General features: G+C 41.5%; 1 protein-coding gene across 2 annotated transcripts in view; it reads right to left on the reverse strand.

Moving 5' to 3' along the window:
• The window catches only part of MTUS2 (microtubule associated scaffold protein 2), a 504,165-nt gene that overhangs the window by 329,949 nt on the left and 152,808 nt on the right, over positions 1-21,408 (reverse strand). For both annotated transcript variants that reach the window (XM_081129725.1, XM_081129724.1), the window contains exons 3-4: positions 6,985-9,453; positions 425-665 (exon numbers count right to left, since the gene is read on the reverse strand). In XM_081129725.1, coding sequence (XP_080985851.1) covers positions 425-665; positions 6,985-9,210 — 2,467 coding nt within the window. In that variant the 5' untranslated portion in view covers positions 9,211-9,453. The remainder of the gene's footprint in view (positions 1-424; positions 666-6,984; positions 9,454-21,408) is intronic.

Raw genomic sequence — 21,408 nt, forward strand, 5'->3', positions numbered from 1 at the left:
GACACCGCCACCCACGGGCACGTCCAGCCCACTGAGGCTGTACTGCACACGGCTGCACCAGGCACTCAAAGTCTTGCCTGTGGCTGCTTCCATGCTAAGCAGTTACAACACAGACCATCATGGCCCAGAAAGCCTACAGTACTGACCACCTGGCCCTTTACAGGTAAGTGTTTCTGAATCCTGGTCTACGGGATGTACTAGAAGAAGGAGGAACTACGAGAAGTGAGCAGGTGGTTACAAAGGCCATCATTTTAAAGGTGGCATGAAGGGTGACAGTGCAGATAGATGAGTCTTGATAAATGTCAGACGGAAGGACAGAAAAAGGCTTCTCTTAAGGACAAAAGGCACTCATATTTGGACAGTTGCCACATTTTACACCATTTCAAAATGCAGCAGGAAAAAGCAGTCATGTTGGATCCGTTACCTGTGGGATCGGAATTGTAGAGACCAGCAGCTGTTGCTATGGGTCCTGGCGGGTGGATGGTGCTTGCTGAAGACCTCTGGCTCGCGATAAGGATCCTGCTCTTTGCTGACGGTAAACGGGACATCGCGCCCAATCCCAACTGGGGCTTAAGGAGCATGGCGGAGCGGTAGAAAGTGGGAGGAACTTCGTAGTGCGCATAGGGAGGAGAGCAAAATTCTTCTTTTCCAGGGCGTTCTGTAACCTATGACAAATGAGTGGAAGCTCAATCAGAGAACCGCACATCCCAGGATGAGAACTGTACCTGCTCAGGTAAGCCCAAGACTCCAGTGATGACCACCCCTTGGAAGCTCTCTGAGTTGCTCCATCCCTCATCACTTACCTTCTTGGGGCCCCAGTGTCTTCATCTCTGAGTTGACAACAGGCCTGGATGACGTTTCAGGTCTCCTCTAGTTCTAATAGTCTACAAATCTACAACTCACTTGGTAAGATTTTTTAATTTGATTGCTACAAAATCATTGGAATTTGTGCAAGTAGCCAATCTATAAATAAACAATGTCCATGAAGCAAGGAAAAAATTTGCAACTGTTTATAGGACTATGAGTTTCATTATTCCTAAGGACAAAAGGCACAGTTTTTAGGCTAACATAGTCTTATAGTAAGTAAATGAACTTTATCAATTTATGTTGTCTTTTTCTAGGCTACTTAGAAAATAAAATATGCACTGTTAATGAGGGAGAAAAGGCTATTTGAAAGAGCAAAGAAGTTAGAGGAAAATATGTGTTTTCAGATCTTTGTAATCTATTTACATCATTAAAAATAAGAGAGCGATTTACCTCCTCTGATTGTCTTCCCTATTAAGGGGGCGCTGCCAGGAAGGTCTGAGAAAGTTTCACCAGAGAGGAAGTTCTAGGGCAGAGGCTTGTTGGCTGCTCAATCACAGTGCCCAGAACCGTGTCTACACAGAGCTGACATCAGTAAGTATTCAACAAATAAAACAATCATGATTCTATTGTCTCCTAAATTTAATAACACAACATTCCTGTGACTTTTCCCATAGCTGACAGTTTAGACTAGAATACGACTTACAGCTTCCTTTCGTATATGCAAGTCTGGGCTCACAAAGCCTACTCATGTTACCAGTGCTGCTTCATACTAAAAATGAAAAAATAAGACAACTCAATAATCTAGTTCCTCTCAGTTGAAAAAAATAGCGCCAGAGGCTATGCATAAAAAATACATTTGTTAATTAATTCTGCTCTAAATCACAATACATTTTATGTGTCATACATATTCAGGAATCACAAGCGTTTAACATTTTTTAACAGGGTCTATGAAACTTTGATCCAAGTAGTTGGAAGAGATAAATCCTTAATTTGATACTCTTTTAATGCTGAAATAGATACAAAGTTCTCCTTAAATTGACATTATTGAAACAAAAGATTAGGCCTTTAAAGTTTTATCATAATCACATTGTAAAATATGTATGATTGCTATTGTAGACAGATTGAACTCAGGCCAGAGCAAATTACATTCCTGTGAAAGAACATTCTACATTTGCACTCCGATAAAAAATTTTACCATTTTCTACTTATTCTCTTCCTATCAATCTTTGGCTTTTATATTATACTCATATTTACTCTATTTTTAAATTTTTGTTTCTAAATTTTTGGTGCCATTGTACATTGTGTTTAGCAGGTGCTCACATGAGAACATTATAATCATTTCTAAACTACACCTGTCAAGTTTTAGGACTGTAATATGCTGAGCTCAGTAATTACTCAGTTCTTTGAAAATGGATAGTTTTCAGGGATCAAAACCCACCATGGTGTCTGTCACTGGAAAATGATCATCACGATTTCAGTAACTTCAATGCCTGTCATTTTGTTGGGTAATTTGTCTCCAGTAAGAAAACAAATTCTTTACAGAGGTGAAAAGTATGCCTCAGATGCCTAATCCGTGCATTTTTAATAAAACAAGGGAATCTACAAACAGCTTCACACTCTTTCCTTTCATCTTCATTGACAGAATACAATAGGGATCACTGCACAGCCATAAACACATAGCAATCCAACTCAAATGGTATTTTTCCTCCTTCTCTAATGGAGGATTTTTTTCCAATTAGCAATAATCGTACCTTGGATAAACCTCATTGGCTACGACACTGCCACTGCAAAGCTCCACTGGAGTATTTTTAGAGAAACAATTCTGAAAGCAAACTAAAGGATGCTCATGATTTCAAACAAACTCCTAAACTCAAACAGCACACGAACACATCAGTTCTTACTGGGTTGTCCCTCTTTGATTTGCCCCATCCTGTTTTTCAAGGGATCATGGACTGGGAAGATGTGGGGTAAGTATGGGGGCTTCACTGAGAAGCCATTGGGACAGCTGCAGGGAGAGGACTTGTGATGGCTAATTGGGTCAACTAAGTTGGGCCACTTTACCCAGATATTTGGTCAAAGATTATTCTAGATATTTCTGTGAAGGTATTTTTTTTATGAGATCAACATATAAATCAAGAGGTCTTAAATAAAGCAGATTGTCCTCCATAATGTAGGTGGGCCTCATCCAGTCAGTTGAAGGCCTTGGAAAAAAGTCTGACCTCCCTTAAAGAGGAGGGAACTCTACCAGCAGACAGCTTTTGGACTTGAACTGCAGCATCAACTCTTCCTTAGAGCTCCAGCCTGGTGGCCCAACCTGCAGATTTTGGACATGCCAGACTCGACAACTGCATGAGCCAATCCCTTAAAATCTTGATAGACAGACAGACAGATACATACATGCATACACATACCTATATGCATGTTGTGTTTCTTTGGAAAACCCTGCAAAAACAGTGTTCTTCAGAGATGAGGTGGTACCAAGGAGCAGGAAAGGAGAGCAGTCCAAAGCACATATGTATATATTGTAAACACATTACCTGACCTCTGTCCTCGCACCCCTGCTCCTTTCTTCCCACCTCTCTACACCAAAATTTAAAGACTTCCCCCAAGGCATCAGTAGGAGAGAGTGTCCCTGAGACCTCAGGAGAGCTGAAAGCAGAAAGGAGCAAAAAGACTAAGCAGGTTTTATTGCCCTGGCATGACCGGACCCAAGACTGTCTTCAAGGCCACTTCTTGGAGCTCTGATGTCTGTGTTGCTCCCCTCTCTCAGAGGAGCATCCACCCTTGACTCCCCATCTCTACTCATGCTAACAGGCAGTGATCTGGCAATAATGATGGCAGATCTGAGGCTGGTTTGGGTTTTTATTGTAAGAGTTTCCCTTTTTATTAAAATGATATATAACTTCTACAATTGAAAACTATTTCTGTGGCAACTGGTCAGAAAAATTTTCCTGTCCTGGTGACTGGCTCAGGCACCCTGTGGTAAGCTGGGGGCACAATGGCAGGAGGCAGCCCTCAGATCTCCCCGCGTCGAGCCTGACCATTGGACTGGGACTTCCTGAGCTATATAGCAAGTCACAGAGATAGGACCAAAGGCTACGGGCCAGCTTAAGCCCCACTTCTCATTAAAGAAGATTATCACAGAAATTAGACCATCATAACACCTGGGCTTCTCTGCTCTAACTTGTAGCCTGAGAATAAGACCTGAGTCTTAGAGGTTCTGATTGTGGCAGAGAACCGTCCCTAGATAGAGTAGCTGGCACAGGGCAGGACTGCTGTCCCCACAGCAACGGGGTCTCTCTAAACCCCTCTGAACTACTAAAGCCACACAAATACCACTGCTGCCCCATTTCCTTAACACTTGGGGTAGTTTCTCGACAATTGAGTATAGAAAATATTTTGGGGGAAATGTGCATATACTATAGAAATTATTCTATATTTTATAGAAGGAGCTGAAGCAATACAGAAAAGAAATTCACAAAAGAAAAATTAGGAAGGATCACAGAGGAAGAATTGCAGACAGTAAGTTTTTGCCAACATCTCCAAATAAAGTTTCTGATGAATTTTTTTTTTGTGTGTATATGTTTCATTTTCTGTAGAGAAAAATCTAGGGGATCTTTTCTTTGGGGGCTGGGGAGAAAATACATCAAATTACTTTATTTGGAGAAATGGAATCAATGAAAGAACTCAATCGGACGTTTTGGTACAACGAATAGAAAAGGCTAGGGTACCCCCATATGTATGAGCTGCCTTGGTAACCAGAGAAGTCACCCAGTGGCTACAAGGAAGCCAGCCTAAGGCTTGGCTTTCCCTATCACTATCTTACAAGGGTATGCTTGTCAAAGAGATCCTCTACCATGCCAGATTTGGGGGCCCTATCTTGCACAAGTTGGTTACCTCTGCAGTGACACTTTGAGAAGAAAGAGGTTCATTCATTTAGCCAGCTCTGGTATCCAAAGCCCTGGGGAGGGTCATGTGGCTGCCTCTCAGGGGCCTTAGAGAAGAGTCCAGGGTCACAGCCTGACCCTGAGCCTCAGAGGCCCAGGGGGATATGTCTTTGGAAATTTGAGAAAGACTCACATTATCCCAGCTAAGAGACTGACCTATAAACCAAAGCGGCAAACTGTCCATTGTTAGTGAGATGGCACTGCCGAGGGCCAGACTCTAAGGTCCTCTGGCCAGGGCATGCTCTCACTGCACTTAGAATAGGACACCATACAGCCTGCACAGGGAGTTGAGTCCCTAACAAGGAGACTGGACCCCTGAACTCTCAGGTCAGCATCCTCTCTCTAGAGATGTGAGGGGTGAGCCTCTCCAGGCGCAGAGTCAGAAGACAGGGAGCCAGCACTGTGATTTGGTGCTGACGGCAGGCACCATGGCAGGTGGATGGGCAGCTTGCTGGACACCTTGTCAGTGCCAGCCTTGGTCAAGATCTTCTGAGAATGGATCGACTGCTTGCTCTGTGCCAGAGATGCTATGATCAATACAGTCTGTAAAACTGTTCATACAGTCAATCAAGTTTGAGTCCAACTTGGGAGTCGATCATTCTATCTCTAGGGAGCTTTGGTTGACTTCTGTTTGGATCTGTGAGTTCATAATTCAGTTATCATTCAACGTTTTTTGAGCATGTATTTATGCCAAGCACTGTTATGAACACTGGGATCACAGTGGGGAATAAGAGACAGAAAAAGTCCCTACTCCCATAGACTTCACATTCTAGTTAATGCAGCAAAAACAAAAAAAGTTATGTATGTCAGGGGAGATAAGTTCTAAGAAGAAAGAAACTAGAGAAAGGGGTCTCAGAGGAAAGGCGGCCTTTCCAATGAAGCGACATTTGAAGAGACCTAAAGTGAAGGAGATAGTCATTCAGGTACCTGGGAAGAACATTCCAAGTAGAGGGAAGTGCAAAAGGCCTGAGGCAGCAGAGGAGAGAGGAAGGGTGGAGGAAGGAGAGGCAGTCAAGGAGGTAATGAGCGATCCTACTGGCTCCAGCCTTTGTACTCAGTGGCTTCAGAAGACCTGAAGGGTGTTAGGGAGAGGAGTGACCTGAGCCAGCTTTCCTTTTAATTGATCAGTCTGCCTGGCAGGAGATTGCTTCAGAAGACCAATCTTCTTCATGAGCTCTGGGAGGATCATTCACCATAACACCCAGTTACTCACAGGGGCAGCACCGTGAGGAAACAGCAAGGGACCGTCTCAGGGGAGTATCCCAGGTGAGCATCACAGTGCCGCCCTTATTCTGTGGACCTAGGTGAGTTACTCAGGCTTCTCCACGTCTGTGTCTTCATTTATAAAGTGATAAAAACAGCAACCCAATCTCCAGAGGATTATAGTAAGGACTGCTGAAGATTGACAAAGGTTAAATATGTTACATGGGCCCAAGGCATAGTAGGTGTTCTACTAAATGTTAGTCGTAATTGTTATTTTGACTTAAAAATAACACCAGCCCTGGCTGGTGTGGTTCAGTTAGTTGGAACGTCATCTCTTACACCGAAGGTCACAGGTTCGATTCCTGGTCAGGGCACATGCCTAGGTTGCAGGCTCAGACCCTGGTTGGGGCGCATGCGAGAAGCAGAGCACCAATGTTTCTCTCTCACATGGATGCTTCTCTCTCTCTCTGTCTCTCTCCCTTCTTCTCTCTAAAAATCAATAAACATATCCTTGGGTGAGGATTAAAAACAAGATCAAAAGAAAAAACAAGAACCCACGTCTAACACATTATTTTCTACTCACTGTGTTCTTCACATATGTGAATATGTGATTGTCCCAAAAGGGAAATACCCCCCTCAGAGGATGAAGTCTGACCAATTTGAACAATGTATTTATTTCTGATTTCTTTTTCCACTAATTTGGCTTATAGAAGAATTATGCTCACTTATTTAAACATGAAAGCCAATTTAAATGCATGCTTGTCTAACTTCATGTGTATTATATTGCGTGGAATTTAAATGAGCTTCCTCAAATGGTAGATTCATCTCATTATGATTATCAAACTTTTCCAGTCAAAAATATCCATTTGTCTACAATCTCCTCTGTTAAAAACATTCATTTTTGTACAAGTGAATCCAGCAAAAGATTTCCCAATGGAGAATATTCTGTTTTCACAATTAATGGAAAATACATGACAAAGTTTAGGGTGCTCAACTTATAGATTGTATCACAATGACATTCTCTTACCTCCTGTAGAAACTTTTCACTAATTTGACTGAAATGGTGTCCTGGGGGTTTGATCCCAGATACCATCAACCCAGGGCTGAAGACCCTTGGCTTCTGCAAGTCTGGCTTGAACTTCTCGTAGAGGCTGGCAGTCGGCTTCAGGTCACTGCCTGCCACCTTCTCCTCTTTGGCAAGAGGTGTGTTACATGTGGGCGGGGCATATGGAAGCCCCACTGGGACCAGCGAAGCGTCCACCTGGCCGAGGGCCTGTGGACTCCTCCTGATGTAGGTGATGATCTTGGGCCTCACGTGCTTGGGCTTGGGCAAAATGATGGGCTTGGGTTCTGTCCTTTCTTCTGTTCTTTCAACCTGGTGGTTCTCCAGCCCCTCCTGTGAGGAAGGCATATCCTCAGAATGTGTGGAGACAGGCTTGGGGATCCCACTGGGGCAGGGGTTCTTGTCAGGCACTTTTGGGGAGGTGTTCGACAACCGCCAGCTGTCAGTGGGAGGTGGGGCAGCCGAGGGTGAGCCCGCATCCACACTCAGCGTACTCAGGTCCTGAAGACTGGTACTGGGTAATGTTTGCTGGTGGGTCACATTCACAGTTTTCTCTGGGTGGAGAGAGTTTGGGACAGTGAGAAGAGAATCTGTTCTTGCTGGGGAACTTTCAGGCTTAACTGCATTTTCTAGAAGGTTCCTAGTTTCAGCAATAGATGTTGTGACCTCTTTGCTTTCCTTTGCTTCTGAGCTGCTGCTTTGAGGGTCAAGGGGCTCGGTGACCCCAGTTTTTCTCTCTTCAACACAAGGATCTGAAGTAAAAACCGTAGCACTGCCCCTGCTCCCACTGTTCAGCACCCCTCTCCCCTCATCAGCATCTGAGGGCCTGCTGTCAGCTGGGGCTTGAGGAAGAAGAGCTGGGTGACCACCACCTGGTGAGATGCTGCTAGGTGAACTTTCACTCAGTTTCCTAGCTGCAGTTGGTGAAATTCTACCAGGGGGCTGATTATCAGCAGCTCGCAAGGAAACAGGGCTGGGTCTGGGGGTGGTCTGAAGAGACCCCTGCTCACCTAGGTGGATGGAGCTCTTGTCCTGCACACTCCTGCCTCTTGCCATGCCAAGCGGGTGGACACTGCTGTGAAGCAGACTGCTGACTGCCCTGGTGGTGACTTCTTGCTGTGCTTCCCCACCGGGCCACTTTCTCTCTTGGAGTAACACACTGTCTTCCATGGGACATCCCAGACACTCTGCCCCAGTTGATGTTAATTCCTGAATGGCCCAGGGTTGGACAAATTGCAGCTCCAGCTTGGGCTCTCCCTTTTCCTGACCTAATTGTGCTTCTGGCTTACTCAGGACTTCCTTGGATTCTGAAGTCAGAACACACTCTGAGTGGGCAGAACGAGCTGTGCCCTCATCCCTAACTCCTGGTACGTGTCCCCCCTCCATCTGGGCCTCTAAGCTGGTGGGCTCCTTGGTTTCTGAGGTAGATGGTTTAGGATGACACACACTCTTTCCCTGTGAGGTGATGTCAGCTGGAGTAAAAGCTGTCCCTGGGGAATGGGTTGTCACTGTCTTCTGTGGCCCCTCGCCACCCTTGGGCACACCATCTAGGGCTTCAGGGGAGCCCAGTGGGGAAGGCTGTGGAGGTGGCTGAGTCAGGCTCCCAGCACGCTCCTTTGTGAACTTGTCCATTGCACCAGCAGAGCTGCTCGTCCTTTCCAAAGCATGCCTTCTTAGTTCCTCATTGTCAAGGGTCTTTGCCAATTTATCCTTGGGAGCATGCCGGGGAATTTCGGCATCCCTTGGAGTCAAAATGTCTGGACTGGCCTCACCTGTAACATTCCTCTGGCCTGCAAGACTTGGTCCCTGGCCATTCCTCGGGGGCTGCAGGAGAGTTGGGCCCCTCTGCATTGTGTGCTCTTCACTTAATTCCCCACAAACAGTTGAAGAAAACTTTAAATCCTTCAGGCTGCTGGGGCCAGCTTGCAATCCCTTCCTGAAGTCCTGAAATGAGTGAAATTCCTTTTGGAAACAGGAACTACTTTCTAGCTCATGTGAATTTGCATTTCCAATTTCATCTGTCAGGTCACATGTCTGAGACTCATCGGTAGAGGGACTACCCTCCACCATGATTTGATTGGCATTAGTATCACCCAGACTTAGAAGACCCTCATTATTATTTTTCGCCCCCTTTCTGTTGTCCTGCAATTGAGTGTAACATGATTTCTTGGGTGCCAATGGGACACTCATCTTCCACCTTCAGTGGGGGCTGCTCTCCATGCAGCCCTCCTAGACAGAAAAGAGCTTCCCCCAAGCTGCTGCGTGATTAACAGGAAATTCTGAAGCTGCTTGTCGCCCCCTGACAATGTCACATTGAGATGCTGCTTTTCATCATGTTCAGAGCAGCTTTAAAACCGAACCTTGTCTTGATATATGGCAGGATGACTTGTCTATTAGGGGCCTGCTGAACAAGAGCCAATTAGTCCATGAGACCTAGAGAGAAATCAAAATAAAGTCATGTTAGATTGACAAGAGGTTTTCAGGAGAAAAAGGCAAGGTAAACACAGATTGATTCATCACTTTCATACTATTATTTCATTCATTCAATCCATTGGTTTCTCAAAAACCTTCCAGAGAGGGGCTTCTACTGGGCAAATAGGGAGAAATTGAAACTTCAGAATAATTGTTATAAATGGATAATAAGCACATATTAAATCTTAAGTTCAAATTTTAAAAATCCACAAGTCCATACTGATACTGACTAAAAAGGGTGCAGGAGAAAAGAAGGCTCTTCACAGAAGACTACTGACAAATGCAGGAAAAACTACAGTTAGAAAAATCACCATTTTGCAATCAGCAGAGTCATTATCATCTTGGACAAGAGACACCAAAGTTGCTAGTGGGTGAAAGATTGTTGGGGGACAGAATATTAACAGAACCTCAAGGTACTATCCTCCAGATTACTTTATTTCTTACAAAAGAAAAATTTTATCTTTACAATGGAGAAAACTGGTGGACATCTCCCTAATTAAAAGATCAAATTTAACGTCATCAATAAGGGAAACTGATACCAGTGTTCCTGAGTTTAAGTAGTTCTCAATCCTCCTATCACCTGGTAATATTCTTGCTATAACAGTTCAACTTGAATTTCATCAGGAAGAAATTTAAGTTGATGGATGTTTTACACAATAACTGGCCTAACCTTGGCTGAAAATGTAAATAGATATCTAAATGCAGTGCATGACTCTTGACTGGACCTTGAATTTAAAAAATAAAGTTAGCAAAGTACATTACTGGGACAATTAGAGGTTTAAATATGGACTATATATTAGGTAAAAGTGTTTATCAGTGTTAACTTCCTTGAATGTATAATAATATTGTGATCATATCAGAGATAATTTTTGAATTTGGAAGATACATGTTTTTAAACATGATACGCTTAACATGACATGTTGTCTGTAACTTACTCTCAAATGGTTCAGCAAAGAGAAAAATACGTGTGATCGTGTGTGTGTGAAAGAAACAGAGAGCATGCAACTATAGCAAAATGTTAATTTCAAAATCTAGGTGATCCACTCTACTATGCCTGCAACTTTTGTATAGGTTTGAAATTTTTGAAATAGAAAGTTGGAGAATTCTATTCCAAACTGTAAGGCCTGCATGATCCAGTCCCTACACCCCTTTCTGGCCTCCTCCCCACTAATTGCCCTCTTACTCTCTAGGCTACAGCTACACTGCTCTCATTCTTAATTTTGCCATGATCCTTCCTCCCTGCTTCAGGGCCTTTGCACATACTCTTCCATATAAACGGAAGATGGACTCTTCCCCAACCTCATCCAAGTAACTCATTTATATTCTTCAGTTTGCAGTATAAATACCACTTCTTCCAGGAAGCCTTCCTGATCCACTAGAATGGATTAGGCACTTCTATGATGAACTTTCACAATATCCTATATTTTTACTCTTGAAAAACCTTCAGCTGTGCAAGACACTGAAGAAAATATTTTTACTGCTAGGCATATGTACCAGGCTCTTAATGTGAATGGACAAATGACTGAATGAGCTATAAAGATCAATGTTATTTCTGTCCTCATAGAGCTTAAAATCCAACAGAGTATTTAAATTTCCATCAAAGTGAACTCACAGATCATCAGTAAACAATTTGATTCAAAGCTAACATTGTTTTACCTACACTATCAATGCATTTTATTTGGCCGTGGGTGGGAGAGTTAAAAGTAACAAGGTTCTGCCTCATCCCTAATTCCCCAAATGGGGATTCAAAGTGAATAGTCTTCCACACCTTCCTCCTCATTCATACAAACATGTGAGCTTGTGTGCACGCACACACATTCACACACACACATGCATGCTGTGTATATTACCTGGGAGGCTCTTGTGATGTTTCTACTAAAATAGGTTACATGGCAACCCACTTGTCTTCCCTTCATCACTGTTTAATGTGTGGTTTCATATATTCAAAATAATACATACATGTACTATATATTTATATTCACACATATATAATTTTATAACATATATATGATATAAAACAAAATAATATAATGAACAAGAAACACAAAGGGTGGAAAAATCACCAATAACTTATAGCTACCTCCATGCTCCTTTTCATCCCTCCTCTACTTTTCCAACTTAATTTTTCATGTGACAACCTACCATGGACATCCCCAAATGCTCAGCTGATAGAGCTCTCTCTTCCTCTCATTTATTTTGCATCTATACATAAGCATGTACTTTGCACATAAATGAGATCATTTGCTATAAGCTGGTTTCTTGTCAGTAATCAAAAACAAAGAGAAAGCTCATACAAAATGGAAAAAACAAATTGAAATTCAATTTCTTTTTATTCGACCCTTCTCCCCCTCTCCCCAAGACACATTCACATTCTGATCTAGGTCATCCGCATGTTCAATCCGCCCCACATGTCAACACCTGCGCACGGGTGCACTTTTGTTTCCCGGCCATCCTGCCCTTCTGTTCTTCCCATGCTGCACTCGCAGCCCTCATTCCCCCACTCCCTTCAACCCTGGCTCCCTTATTGTTTCTCCTTCTCTGTCTCCTTCCAGGCCTTACTTCAGCAAGCCAGTGGTACCCCAGGCCCAGCCTGACCCCAAGGTGCTGGTATTCTGATCCCAGCCTTGGTCCCTTGACAAAGGAGATTCTCTAAGAACCCCCTTTCTGTACTCAGATTCTTTCCTTATTCAATTTTAAAAGTGTCCTTCTTGAAGATACACATGTCCTCTAGGCACAAATACCAAAAGCATGCAGGGAAATCAGTAAGATGGCAGTTTAAAAGAATCCTGTGTTCCCTGGGTGGGAAAATAGGTGTTCCAGAAAGTCAGGGAGAGCAAGCAACTACACAGACTTGGGCCATGCACAGAAAAAGGGCATCTCTGATTCTCTGGGGAAAGAATTAGGAGCATGAAGCTAAGAGCCCTGTTTGGTTTGAATTGTCAAGGCTGGGAGAGACAAATAAATGAATCCTTCTCCGTAGTGATGAGCAAAACCACATACACCACAATCTACAACCTGATGCTAGAGAGTGACAGACAGGTGCAAGATCAGGGTCTTGCTAGAGAGTTGTATTTTAACTGTTAAAGAATTACATAATGGGTGTTCTTTGTCTTTGTCAGTAAACAATAAATGTTGCTCATTGCTGATGGCATGGAAAGCTAGAACCTCCTAGAGCCAAGAACCATTCTCAGCATTAATAGATATTTGTAAAATTTAATTTTAAATCATATTTTATTTAATTTTTAATTTAAGCTATTTAATATTTGTAATAACTTCCAAACATAGATCTTAACACCTCTTTGTGCTTTTTTTGTCCCTCCTGGAAAGGAAATGAAAGCAGAGATAAGGTTACATCCCCCAGATCACACAACTAAGAGAAGGACAGAGACAGGACAGTAAAATCTGAGCAAAAAGGGGAAGCTGTAAGAAGCAAAGCTGCCTATTGGTGAAACTGTACAGAGCACACAGGAAGAGTAAAGGACAAAGTCACCATCATAAGAATAAGAATAGAAAAGTAAAATCAGAAACCAAAGAGGGATAAAAGCTCCCACAAGACAGGAAAATCAAATTCCAAACCACCTCCAGTGACAGAGGCAGAATTACATATAGAGGTGTGTTTCCTGCTCCCTCCCCCTCTCTGGCTGCACCCCTGCAGCTCTGTGGCTCCACCGGAGGACAGTCACATGAACAAGTTCTTTTCTGAACCTGGGTTTCAATCCAGGGTACTCAATTAAGATAAAATGTTTTTCCCAATATAAACATGATCATAAAAATTCAGACTCATAATACAGGAGTGTGTGATTAAACAAAAATGCAAATGTGTCAACCAACTGTGTTCACTCCCCACTGAGGTGCATTTTCCCAGTGTGAGAAGCATAACTTTCATGTGCTTCACATCCATGACTATAGAAAGCTACGAACAATGGCCTTAGAAGTAAATGGTAATTAATCTTGAAAAACAAAAAAAGAATCAATTTGTTAAACCCTAAATCCAGAAGGAATTTAAAGATTTTCTAAGCTCATGGCCTTATCCAATGTTTAATAGTGTTCTGAGGGGTTTCCCCTGCTGGTAGGGTGACAACCTTAGTGTCAGGAAATCCACCAGCTCCTAGGCAGCCCCTCACACCACCATTCAACTAGTCAGGAGCAGATGTCCACCTCCCTAGAACAGAACAATGCAGCCCTTTGTAAAGAGCTGTGCCCTGGCCAGGTGGCTTAGTCGGTTGGAGCATTGTCCCATACAGCAAAAGGTTATGGGTTCGATCCCTAGTTAGGGTATTTATGAGAAGCAATCAATAGATATTTCTGTCTCACATCAATGTCTCTCTCTCTCCTCCCACTTCCTCTTTCTCTAAAATCAGTAAAACACATGCTCGGGGGAGGGTAAAAAAAAGAAAGGGCCATTATGCTTCTTTCCTCCCTCAAACTTGTTCTCCTTGTAGAACTCAGATTCTCCGAACTATCGGAGCAGCTTTTGAAAACTCCCACCATCTAAGCACACACACCAGGGAGCCTGATCCCTCTTACGTAGGGTCTCGGAGCTGTACAGAGTACTCCAGTCCTCAGTACATCACCCAACATTATGGGGAAATAAGACTTCCATTCTCTTAGTTATACCACACAATCTAAGAAAGTAACCTCTTCATGTGCATATAAATCACCCTGTTCATTCCATGTCATCAAATAAAATGCCAAGTACTACATGAGTTATTCCTAAACTACAAGGACTCAATCCGAGGAATTCATAACTGGTTTTTAGCACCCATGGGTAGGACCATAAAAATGTAGCCCTGAATTTCACGTTGCTGATCTAGGCCCATTGTTCTATCTTATTCAAAAGTTTTTGGGCCAACCCTTAATTTTTCATCCCAAATATATGCAGTCCATTCTCTTTTCATTCCTCTTCAAAGAAGTAAGTGTACCCTCCACATTATCATTCATTTCACTAATACCAATGTCAGCAGAAAAGGGTAGGGAGAAAGTGGCAGCATCAGGTGGCAGGAAGAAGTAACTCCATGATGCTCCTCATCTGCTTATCAGTATTTCTGGGGCACGTTCACACAGGCACTCCACCACCCACCAGGCCCTGCAGCCACTGCATGTTTCCCACCTTGTCCACAATGTCATAAGAAAAGAAATTTTGAGTAATAGCCAAGATATGGAAGCAACATAGATATCCATTAATAAATAAACAGATAAAAAAGATGCAGAATATTATCTATAATACATGTATTATCCATTCATCTATCAATGGATATCTACGTTGCTTCCATATCTTGGCTATGATTCAAAGTTTTTTTAATTAGATAGATGATAGATAGATGATAGATGATAGATAGATAGATAGATAGATAGATAGATAGATAGATAGATAGATGATAGATAGATAGATAGATGATAGATAGATGATAGATAAATAACAATGGAGTATTATTCAATAATAAAAAGGAAGGCAATCTTGCCATTTGCAACATGGATGGACCTAGAGGATATTATGCTAAGTGAAATAAGCCAGACAAAGAAAGGCAAATACCATATGTTCTTCTTATATGTGGAATCTAAAACTAACTAAATAAATGAATGAATTACTCAGAACAGAAACAGACCCTTAGACATAGAGAACAAGCTGATGGTTGCCAACGGGGAAGGTGTGGAGGGACAGGAATAAAATTTTTAAAAGTAAAAATAAAATATTGGGGGGAAAAAGAAACTTTGTCAAACGTGTTGCTGAAATAATTATAACATCACCTCTCATCTAAAAGAGAAAGAAAGAAAAAAAGAAAGTGAAGTAAGAAAAGACAAAGAAGCTGATCTACCATGACCTGTTTGTTCTACATACTACTCACCACTCTTCTAAGGATCAATGTTTATTTTTTTCAATACTCATAACTCACCAATCACAAATGCTTTTTAAAATCCAATGTGGCCTCCACATCAGACTCACTAGCATATAATTTGCGCACTGCACCCTCTCCTTACTAACAAATAAAATTGTCTTTGCCCACCTTTAACAATCACACATGCCTTTAGCTCTCCCCAGCTCATAATCTCTGGTAATGGTTTGACCATCTCATCTAAAACTTTTCAGTTGAATGCATAAACATTTCTGAATCATTATGCAGACTGAGGGCATCTATATGCTCAGATACAATCAATTTGCCCATCTTGTGCTTCAATCTCTTGTTCCCATATTTGTTCTGTCCAGGATAGCGTGAAAGGCATTCTCAGAGAAAGAGGAAGAGAGCAGGTCTACCATCTTCGTGCCACCCACTAACATGACCATGAGTTAACCTGGCTGAGTGACAGCTGTCTCTGCTTGACATTGAAGGTCTGATGAACACTGGGCCCACGTATGTGTCCAGACTTAATCGCCTCGACTCTTCTACTTAAAACACACCTGCCCTGTAAAGTCATCCTCCTTATCCAACAGGGAGCTCCACCTTCTGCGCTCAAAGGACAACTCCTCCATGAAGACTGTCCTAAAATTTCTCCTCCCTCCTCACCCCAAAAATGGTGCAGAAGGAGCTGGATATTGTCTCTTCATATTCTGAATCCCCAGATCTTTCTTTTTGATACTGTCATGTTTTTTTAATTATAGTGATGTGCATCTTATTTTATTATAGTTGAGTGTCTCTTTATTACAGATACATGTGTCCTACTTTTATTATAGTTACATGTGTCTTATTTCCTTTATTAAATTATATGCTCACTAGGCTGGAGGGTAATGGATCAGGTACTTACTTCTGTTTCCCAGCTCCTACCATGGGACAGCAGTTTGCACATAGTAGGCACTCAGGATGAAGCAATCTCCTCCCAATTGGCAAATATAGACACCACTTTCAGTACAGCACAAGCCCAATTTTTTCAGTCTTCTAAGATGCAGATTTTTAAAATTTTTTTTTTTAAATATATCTTTATTGATTTCAGAGAGAGGAAAGGAGAGGGGGAGAGAGAGAGAGAGATAAAAACATCAATGATGAGAGAGTCATTGATTGAGCCCGCAACCCAGGCATGTGCCCTGACCGGGAATCGAACCCCGATCGCCTGGATCCTAGGTCGATGCTCAACCGCTGAGCCACGCCCGGGTGGGCTAAGATGCAGATTTTTAAGCCACACCTCCTAACTGAGTAACTGGGGAGACACCTTCTCCTCCTCACTCCAAAAGGGCTGCCTCAGAATGTCCAGGGGAAATTATATGGAAAAATACATTCTGACTGTCATTGTCTGAATTACATTTGTCATGATATTTAATTTACTTAGAAAATAAACAAACTAAAAGAAGCTTGAGGAATTTTTATGTTATTGAAAGGGGGCATGGGGTTAGAGCATCGTCCCAATACACCAAGGTTTTGGGTTCAATCCCTGGTCAGGGCACATATATGAATCAACCAATGAATGCTTAAGTAAGTGAAACAACAAATTTCTCTCTCTCTCTTTCTCTCCTTTCCTCTTTCTTTCTGAAAATCAATAAATAAAAATTTTTAAAAAGGAAAAAAGGTGGGGACATGGATTTTAAATACTGAAAATTAGTGTTGTACAGCCTCCCTTAGCTGCCAGGTCTGCTGTGTAATGCTTTATCAGTTATGGATTTTCATATAAATATTCAAGCACTGTTCCCTCGTATAATGCAATTCCATCCAGTGGCAGCTCCTACCATGCAATAAATTATTGTTCAGGAGAATTTTAGACACAGAAAAATGTACAGGATATAAGTTGAAGATTTAACAGTAAGTATAATAATGCAAAAAAGTCAAAATCCCCACTTTCAAATTTTGTTGGCATTTTTACTCCATTTATATATTTGGGGTGTATAATGTTCCACCACATTTAATAAAATAATTTTATATTAAATTACTTGCAGGTTCCAAGATGAAGGCAGATTGAGTGGAAGCTACACTGGCACTCCTCCAGGACCAAACTGGAATTACAATTAAAATATAGAAAAACCAGCCTGAATAATCAACTGAAGACTAGCTGGAGAGCGCCCTCAGAACCAAGGATGTAAAGCAGAGACTGTTTCTACAGCCTGAGGCTCATTAAGAGACTGAATAACAATCAGCCTCTGGGTACTTTGAGTCTTTGCCTGATTTGCTTCTGGACCCAGGGCTTGGAAAAGCAGCATCTTGGTTCTTTCCAAACACACCCAGCCCCAGCAGAGGGAACCACAAGCTGTGGAGTGCTAAAAGCTTCAAACAAAGCACTTAAGGCCAGTCACAAACAGTGTCTGACATTGACTTGCACCACAGACCATTCGAAAGACTGGGAGTCCTAGCAGATCTACCTAATACATAGAAACAAATCCAAACAGGCAACCAAAATGGGGAGACAAAAAACAAGCCCCAAGTGAAAAAACAAAAGAATTCTCCAGAAAAGCTAAATGAAATGGAGATAAGCAATTGATCAGGTATAGTGTTCAGAATAGTGATCATAAGGATGCTCAACAGCATGAGAAAAGAAATGGAAACTATGAAGGAAATTAAGAATGACAAAGTAGAAATAAAAAAACACTGGAAGGAATAAACAGAAAATTAAGGGAAGCTGAGGATTGGATCAGTGAATTAGAAGACAGTAGAAAAAAATCACTCAATCAGAGAACCAAAAAGAAAAAACAAAAAAACAGGAAAGTTTAAGGGAGCTGTGGGACAACATGAAAAATAACAATATTCATGTCATAGGAGTACCAGAAGGGGTAGGAAGTAAGCAAGGGTGAGAACCTGTTTGAAGAAATAATGGCAGAAAACTTTCCTAACCTGGTCAAGGAAAAAGTCACACAAGTTCAGGACACAAAGAGTCTCAAGCAAGAATAACCCAAAGAGGCCCACAGCCAGACACATCCTAATTAAAATGTCAAAAATTCAAGACAAAGAGAGAATCTTAAAGGCAGAAAGAGAAAAGCAATCTGTTACCTACAAAGGAGCTCCCATAAGGGTATCAGCTGATTTCTCATCAGAAACTCTACAGTCCAGAAAGGAATGGCATGATATATTCAAGGTAATGAAAAACAAGGATCTGAAACCAAGACTACTCTATCCAGCAAGGCTATTATTCAAAATAGATGGTGAAATAAAGAGCTTCCCAGGCAAAGAAAAAAAAGGCTAAAGGAGTTTATTGCCACAAAATCAGCATTGCAAGAAATGTTAAAGGGACTGCTATAATAAGAAGTAAAAATAGAGAGAAAGAGAAACATAGGCATAAAGAAATAAAATGGTAATAGATAAGTACCTATCAACAATAACCTTAAATGTAAATGGATTAAATGGTTCAATAAAAAGACAGGGGGCAGGTGAATGGATAAGAAAACATGAGCCAAGTATATGCTTTCTACAAGAGACACACCTCAGAACAAAAGACTCACACAAGCTGAAAAAAGAAAAAAGAAAGAAAAGATTTCTGGAGGACTTTAAATGAGAGCTGGACAGCAATAAAGTCATAGTAGGGGACTTTAACACCCCACTAACTTTACTGGATAGATATTCCAGACAAAAAAGGAACAAGGAAACAGTCACTCTAGATGACACACTAGATCAGATGGATTTAATTGACATTCACAGAACATTTCACCCCAAAGCTGCAATATATACATTCTCCACAAGTGCACATGGGGCATTCTCAAAGAGAGACCACATGTTAGGATGCACAAGTGTCTACAAGTTCAAGAAAACTGAAACCATATCAAGCACCTTCTCAGACATTTACACCATGGAATACTATGCAGCTGTAAAAACAAAGGATTCCTTATCCTTTGAGACAACATGGTGGGACCTAGAGAGTATTATGCTAAGCGAAATAAGCCAGTCAGAGAAAGACAAGTATCACATGATCTTACTCATTTGTGGAATCTAATGAACAAAATAAACCAATGAACAAAATAGATCCAGAGACATAGAAGCATGGAACAGATTGAGGAATCTCAGAGGGAAGGCGGGGGTGTGGGTGGGGAGGAGAGATTAACCTAAGAACTTATATGCATGTATGCATAACCCATGGACACAGACAATAGTGTGGTGAAGGCCTGAGGGGGCATGCAGGATGGAGGGGATCAATGTGGGGGCGGGGGGGAAGAGGGACATTTGTAATACTTTCAACAATAAAGATAATATTTTTTAAATTACTTGCAAATATTTACATACAAGCCAATGTATTCACCTGCTTTAGAAAGTCTCATGGCAAGTAGTCCTCTTTTCTGCCGTTGTAATTTCTTAGGAATAGCCAGGTTACTGGTCCAATTCATACTGTTGTGTAAATTTATTCTCAACAAGCTCAATTCTAGGTATTCTAAAATGTGGTGCACTGCAGATTAGATGAACTTCATGAGTTCAGCTTCACCACAGCATGATTAAAGGTTGACTTGCTAGTTGGGAGATGGTAAATACCTGTTTGGGACCATAGCTCTCTGTGGTGCTGAACTCCGTGAAAGCGTGCCAGATAATGTAAAACATAACAGCTCTCTGGGTCTTGCTTTACCTCTTTATCCATGTACAGAACATGAGTATGTCACATTTCAGTCTAATGCAGAAACAGGACTGTGCTCAGCAAGAATGTCTTTTGGCGGAAGGTGAAGAAGAATATGAACATAAATGAAATGCTGCTGTTTCCCCTTTATGGAAGGCCAGGAAAAGTGGTATTGATTTCCCTAGGCCCATCTGACAATTAAGCAAAATATTACATTAATTAATATTTAAAGTCTCACCAAAAAAAAATATTGCATGTTTCTCCAAAAGAAACCTCACTCACATTTGCTAGCAAAAAGTATTTGTTTTCCCCTTTAAAAAACAAATCCTTCCTTCCAGGATGAAATTTCACATGGAAAATACAGGATATTAATTCCTTGCCTATTGTGCTTAATATTTATTTTGGGTTTTTTTCTTTCTTGGATGGAATGTTTCTTTCAAAACTGCCAATATAACAGAAACGGATCCCCACTGTATATAAAAAAAAAGTAAAAATACCAAAGTTCCCTACTCCCAACCCAAGAAATACAGTTGATGTGTAATATCCAAGTTTTTTTTACACTCAAGGAATGGCTTTCTATAACTTTGATTTTTCAATTTGATTGTCATGGACACCTCCCCACATAAATACATGTAATAAATTTATAATTTTTAATGGTCACTTTTACCATAATTTACCCACCAGTCCCCTTACTGCTGATTGTATATCTTTATTTCACCCCATATTTCTTTAAGATATGTTCCTAAAGCTAGACTCACTGCGGAAATAGGTATGCACATCTGCATTTTTACACAAAATGCTAAGTTCCCTGAGGAGTATTTTTTGTTTGTTTATTGACTGATTTTAGAGAGGATAAGGGAGAGGCAGAGAGAGAGAGAATTTGTTATTCACCCATCCATGCATTCACTGGTTGATTCTTGTATGTGCCCTGACCTGGGATTGAACCCACAACCTCGGCATATTGAGACAATGCTCCAACCAACCGAGCTACCCAGCCAGACCTGATGGGGGGCAGTATTTGTTTTGTTTACAGGTGCATCTCCTGTGCCTAGACTACATGCCAGGGCCTGGCACATAACCATTTGCTGAATAAACACGTCCTGCCCTCAAAATAAAAAGCATTACTCTTCATTCTATCCTTCTGTTCACCCATTTCCTACTCCATTTTCTCTCTCTCAGAAGTCTTCCCAACTAGAATCACCAGATCATTTACCATTCAAATAGGCACAGTTTCCTCTTGCATAGGAAATTTTTACAATTTTCTATTAAGGTATAATTTATATATGGTAAAATTCACCCTTTTTGCCTTATAGCTCTGCAAGTTTGGGCAAATGTATAGTCTTGTGTCTACTACCACCACAAGCAAGATACCAAACAGCTCCATGAGCTCCAGAAATCCCCCAAGCCCTTCTGTAGCCCACCTTTCCCCAATCCCCAGCCCTTGCCAACCAATGATCTGATTTC

Source organism: Miniopterus schreibersii (genome assembly GCF_964146895.1).
Source record: "Miniopterus schreibersii genome assembly, chromosome: 2".
Classification (NCBI taxonomy): domain Eukaryota; kingdom Metazoa; phylum Chordata; class Mammalia; order Chiroptera; family Miniopteridae; genus Miniopterus; species Miniopterus schreibersii.